Source organism: Cavia porcellus, unplaced genomic scaffold (genome assembly GCF_034190915.1).
Source record: "Cavia porcellus strain 051 isolate PalLab524CR breed Dunkin Hartley unplaced genomic scaffold, mCavPor4.1 scaffold_17, whole genome shotgun sequence".
Classification (NCBI taxonomy): Eukaryota; Metazoa; Chordata; class Mammalia; order Rodentia; family Caviidae; genus Cavia; species Cavia porcellus.
Window position 1 is genome coordinate 41,506,199 of NW_026947500.1, and position 6,040 is coordinate 41,512,238.

General features: G+C 50.6%; 1 protein-coding gene across 1 annotated transcript; it reads right to left on the bottom strand.

Annotated features, from left to right (window-relative positions):
- Positions 1 to 430: 430 nt before the first annotated feature.
- On the bottom strand, positions 431 to 1,947 carry LOC134471198 (uncharacterized). Its single transcript, XM_063229255.1, has 2 exons — positions 810 to 1,947; positions 431 to 713 (listed from the first exon to the last, which is right to left on the bottom strand). Exons 1-2 carry the CDS (start codon positions 1,404 to 1,406, stop codon positions 447 to 449), a joined length of 864 nt encoding a protein of 287 aa, XP_063085325.1. The 5' UTR covers positions 1,407 to 1,947; the 3' UTR covers positions 431 to 446.
- Between the last annotated feature and the right edge of the window lie 4,093 nt (positions 1,948 to 6,040).

The window sequence follows — 6,040 nt, forward strand, 5'->3', positions numbered from 1 at the left end:
TCAATTGAGGAACGCTATGTGAAGGAAAAAAGGATGCAGGTGTCTAGAAAGAAAAGACAGGGACATTCACCAACTGTTGCTTATGCTGGGCACAGAAGACCATCTTAACCTGCAGGTGAGGGATGGGCAAACACAACCTCAGCACCCACAAGCTCTGAAAACAGGCAGCCACTAAACAGAACACGACCAGCAAGGGCCAAGATGCCTTGGAGCAGGTTAGGAACTATGACGTGGGCTTTGTGAGCCGAGACCATTTACTTCTCAGCACAGCCGCCCACTGTCGGCACTTCGGAACTCCTTAGGCTGAGCCACCGCTGTGCTCCTTGCAACCTGTTGCAAGTTTTAAACTTTCGTAAAAAAATAAGGGAAAACAGCCGTGGCGATGGCAAACTGCGGCAAAAGCTTACAGGCAGTTTGAGTCGCACTGTCCTGTATCTTGTGTGTGTTTATATTGCTGGCAGGAAATGCAGCAGGAAACCTTTCCGGCAGTGGCCTTTCTGTAAATGGTAGGTTAAAGGTGTTTTCTTTTTCTTATTGACATTTACCTGTTCTACAGCAAAGGTGCGTTCCTTGGGGTAGAGAGACTCGAGGGGTCCGAGGTGGGGCTGGAGGCTGTACTGGTTGGTCTGCAGGAGCGGATGGTCAAGGTGCTGTCCACTGTCCAGACAAGACCATGGCTGCCTTTGTGGGACTTGACATGGGGCAGCGGCTTCCTGAGGTGAGAGCCAAGGCTAGAGGTTTCCAGTGTCCCTAAGTCTGGGACGATGGCCTCTGTCCTCATCCCTGCCCCTGTGCCACCCCATCCTCACCTCTGGGCTTCGAGCATCCTTCCCTGAGCAGCAGCAGCCTGGCGCCCAGGGCAGCAGAGTCCTGCACGTGCCACTAGACTGCTTGGCCCCAAAGCAGCGCCAAACCGCCAGACGTTGCGTCAGCGCGTCCAAGTCGGGCACAGGCACCGATGACGTGACAGCCTGGCCCTGGCGCTGTCTGTCTGCTCCTGGCGCTCTGAGGAGCATTCCCACGGACTGCCACTCTGCCAGGCCACCAGCGGGGACAGGAGGGAAAGAAGCAGGGCAGCAAGTCATGGCGATCAGGGGAAGAGGCAGGAAGCCCCCTTGCTGTGCCTGCTGGGGGCAGGGCAGGCTGCTCCCAGGAGGGGCTCTGCTTTGTTGTTTCCTAAGGAGAAGAAAGGGCAGCGGGATGACTTTCCAGATGCCAAGGATGAGAAAGAATGCAGACCCCCGCTGGGATGACAGCCTTCTGTGGCTCTGTGGGCCCCGAGCCCCTGGGCACAGCGGGCCAGGAGTCCCGGACAGACAAAGCTGGTTGTTCAGAGCCGCCACTCCTTCTGGCCCAGAGAGGGAGGGTGGCTTTAGATTTTTCTGCACCTCCGTGAGTTTGGGCATCTCACGGTCAGAGCACAGATCTAAGGATTTAGGCCACTTCAGGGGTTTGCAGCAACCCAGTGACAGGTGTTAGTGTTAATTCTGTTTTGCAAATGAGGAAACTGAGGCTCAGAGTAGTAAGTGACACACTGCTCCAGGCCACAGAGCCGGGAGCTGCAGAGCCTAGCGCCAAACAGAAGCCAGGCTGACAGCAAGGTGCCCAGCTCTCTGGACCAGGACATCTGAAGCAGATGGGCACGGAAGCTGGTTTGTACTCACAGCCTTGCAGAGAACCTTGCACATCCAGGAACCCCTGTCCTAAGCTTCCGGTCTCTATCCAAAGTGCTGGAAGCTGGGCGGTACTAATGCACTCATTACGATAACTTGGGAAGCTCCCACCCCAGAATGATCAGCATCTTCCGAGGGAACTCTGGGAAATCGAGGATCTTCAAAGCAAAGAACATCTGGTGGGACGCCAGGCACAGTGACATCTTTCTCTTCGGCCTCTCCCCATGCATCATCGTCAGCTCTGCCCCTATTAAAGGCAGCTGAATTAGGTAGATCAATATGCAGCCAGAAAGAGAACAGTTACCTGTCAAGGAAGTCAGCAGAAAAATAGCAACATAAGAATTGTGGCTGGAGGGGCATTTGAAGAACACAGATCCAGGTCTCAAGATAGAGATACAATGATCATTGTACACCATTTCCCTAAGGAAGAGCAGTAACTTGGAATTACATTGTAATTAGTACCACGTGGTCCCCCGGGTGGATGACCAGAGCATCTGGACCATCCCTTCCCAAAGATGCCTTTGTTCTTTCCATGAATGCTTGCTAGGTGCTAGATTCCCTATTGGGCCACTATAGCTGAGCAGCTGTACTTGTAACCCTGCGAGTTAGTGGCTGTTTGACCCATCGTGCATCGACGGTGTTATTTTGCTGTATAAATGTCACTGACAAAGGGCCTCGGTGAACCCACCTCCAGGACCCCTCCTGTCTCTCAGGAGTATTCCTGTTCCCCAATCAACCTTTCCAGTTCTTAACTTTCTTTGTCCTTTGGAATTCACTGTTCAGTTTCAAGGGACGTGAACTTGGTGTATGTGGCATCTGGCAGGTTCTTGGTCTGGTTCTCACCTGATTCCAGCTGCCGTGCACTGTGTGACACTGGAAAGTCACCCACCCTCTCTGAGCCTGGAGGACAAAGGACAGGAAATGAGACTGATGTGGGTGGGACTCACCTGAGGGCACAGGTGCCAAATGCAGGTTCCCAGGCCGCACCCAGTCCTAAAGGTGATGCTATCTGCAGGGTGGGGCCTGGGAATCTGCCTTCTGAGTAGACTGGCCAGGTGCTTCTGACGGGTGCTAGGGCGTGAGAAGGCCTGGTGTAGAGGACGCCTTGGTCCAGCCCTGCTTGTGACACAGGTTGGTGTGAGTTCCCTGTCTCTGAGTGCCTCTGTCCCCCTGCCTGAATGTTCACCACACTGAGGACAGAGTGACAGAGACTGGGACAGCAGCTACAGGACTTCAGCATGTCAAGGGCTGGAGGCTGGAGCAGCTGGAGCTCCGTGTGAGACCCCACCTGTGTCTGCTTTGGGCTGGACCTTTGCTCGGCTCACATTGGACCTGGTCTGCTCCAGCTCCCCATCCTGCCTGTGGCTCCTGCCAGAAGCACCCTGGCACCCCAGACCCCGCAGGGCTCACCACAGGCCTGATCTCCCCCACCTAGCATGGGAACCAAGCAGGTCTCCTGCAAAGGCGCTTCTGAGAGATGTCAGAGACAAGGGCCCGGTGCAGGACTGGGAACCAGACTGGGACGAGACACTGAGGCTAGGTGGTCCCATCTGTCCCAGACTAGAGAAAGAGAGTGGATCCCCAAAATTTTGGCGGGGTTACCAGACTCACTGGGAATTTGGGTCAAATTCTTGGAAAGATGTCAGAAGCAATAATCAAGTGAAGGGGGGAGCATCTTATAAAATAGGATTTGTAAGTGCAAGGTCCTCTTTGTCAATCATGTGTTTCAATAAGTGTGTGTGTGTGTGTGTGTGTGTGTGTGTGTGTGTGTGTGTGTCCCCATCGTCTCTGTGTGTACCCACTAGGGCCAAGCTTTAAAGTTCAGTCTACAAACTGCCCGCCACTCACATTCCAGCCACAGGTTTGGAGGCCTTCAGAGCTACTTTTACTTCAGAGCAGCTGGCTTCAAACTTAGGAGATTCTCCAAGGACTCCACCAGGTGCCTCAGTTCTCCAAAAAGATGCACAGATTGCTAGAGGGCACTGTCCTCATGATCTTGGCTTTAGTGTGGCAACAGGCTATGAATGGGAAGAGGTGCACAGGGTGAATGCAAACCTCCATCATCCCCAGGGAAAGAGCACCCTTCAACACCATGTACCACAACACCCAGAGGGTGTGAACAACCAGGGACCTCACTAGAGCTTCAGTGTCCAGGGTTTCTATTAATGACATAGTTTGATTGACTGAATCATGGACACATGGTTATACTTGATCTCCAAGCCCCTCCCTTTCCCAGAGGCTGGGCTGATGATTGGTAACTCAAGTCTCAATCCTCCAATCACGTGAACATCATGGTTGGTCTCTGTAACAAGGCCAGCCCCTACCTGGGTCATCCTGTTAGCCAGCATAAACTACCAGGGCATGAGCCACCTCATTAGCATAAACTACCAAGTGTGCTCCAAAGGACCACACCCCACCTCGTGCATACCAGAACTGTTGCTATCAGTTGGAAAATTCCAAGCATCTAAGGTGACCGCCCAGAAACTGGGCCAGCCAAACACTATCACGCAATATGTACGTGGCACAAAAAAAGAAATAGAAAGAGATCCCTCAAAATTTGAGTAGCATTTCTCTCAGGGTAATGCAGTTGGAGTATTACAGACTGCAGTTCATTCACTAGAACGCATCCCTCCTCCTCCCCCACACAGTTAGAGATCATGTTCCAGCCTCTCTTGCAGCTAGCTATGGCCATGAATTCTCAACTCTGGCCAGCCATTAAGGTTTGGATATGAAACTTACCCCGAGGCTCATATGTTGAAAGCTTATTTGTGTATGGGTTCATAAGTTGATGGGTCATTGGGAGGTGATGGAAATTTAGAAGGCAGGACCTAACTAAAGGGAACGGTTCCAAGTCATTCCCTCAGGACTGATTTCACACCCGGTCCCTTCTCCTCCTTCTTTGTGTCTGCCACTCAATAAGCAGCTGTGTTCATTCATGCCAGTCTGCTGTGATGTTTCTGCCTCACTGCTGGCCCAGAGGCAGTGGAGCCAGTGACCATGGACTGAAGCCTCCAAAACCGTGAGACAAAATAAATCTTTCCTCCTTCAATTTGATTTTCTCAAGCATTTTTTTTAAATCTGTGGAAAACTTATTATCACACAAATGGGATATGAGTAAAAATAAATCTAAAATATGTTGGGCTGCAAAATTTTCATTGTCTTTTTTTCCTATCAACTGGCTGTGAGCAAAGCACCAGGAAGCTATAGCTCGTGATAGAAGGGTTTTGTGTGAATGGATGGGTGTGTGTGCACACACGCATGTGGGCGCTGCGGACTGAACCCACGCTAGGCAAAGCACTCTACCTTTTAGCTATGCCTCCCGCCTTAGACTTCACCAAGCACAAAAAATAGTGTGTTGTGTTTAGCCACTGAAATTTGAGAGTTATCTATTAATTGTAGGTAGCCTGCCCTAATTTGCATATAGACAATTTTCTTTAGTCCCCTCTATATGCTATCTTTCTTAAAATTCCTCTGTATCTATATCATCTATATGTGTTATTTTTTTAAGAATGCAAAGCAAATACTAAAAGTTTTTTTTAAATGACAATCTACAAAGACTAAATCTAGAAGGTTAGAGTAGAGGGTGCCTGAATAGTTAAAAACTACTTATGAAGAATATTTCATAGAACGATTTGACAGCATAGGGAAGACCCTGTTCTGGACCTCTCTGCAGATCCTGCTCTTCCTTCAACTCCCACCAGCCAGCTGGACTCTCCACAAGCCTCCGAGGGGAGGGTGGGACCCCAGAAGCTTCCCCCCAGCTTGCCAAGGGGGCCGTATCCCGGTCCCTCGGCCCCAGTCAGGTGTCCTGCCCCAGTCCCTCTGGGCAGCCACACCAGAAGGCGCACTGGGGTCGGGAGGCCCAGCCACCATGATGCATGGGGAGGGAGGGACTGGGACCCAGGCCACGGAAAGAGCTGCAGCAGGACGTCAGCTCTGTCCTTCTGCCGTGCTCTCCCCAGGGCGTGTCGCGGGATGGCAAATGTTACTTGCACTCATGACTTTCCCTAAAACATTTTACAGATAAGGCAGCTCATTTGTGCAGAGTGCACAAACCAGCATATCATTCAGCACCTGTCTTTTCCAGACAATTCTTCATAGCATTCTCTGCATCGCATGCATGCTTTTCTTGCTGATCCTTGAAAGAAATAAGCGTCTATCAAGTGAATGTTCTTCCTTTTAATTTAATGAAATAAATCAATGTGTTGATTACGGTAATGATATGAATAGTATTAATATTTACATTGGGTAGTAATTATTCAAATTCAAGCAGCTAACTAGATTCAGTCAATCTCATTAATTTTATGAAGGTGACTGGATTCATTTGTACCACCAGTGTGGTACAAGCCGCCCAGTGGGACAGTCAT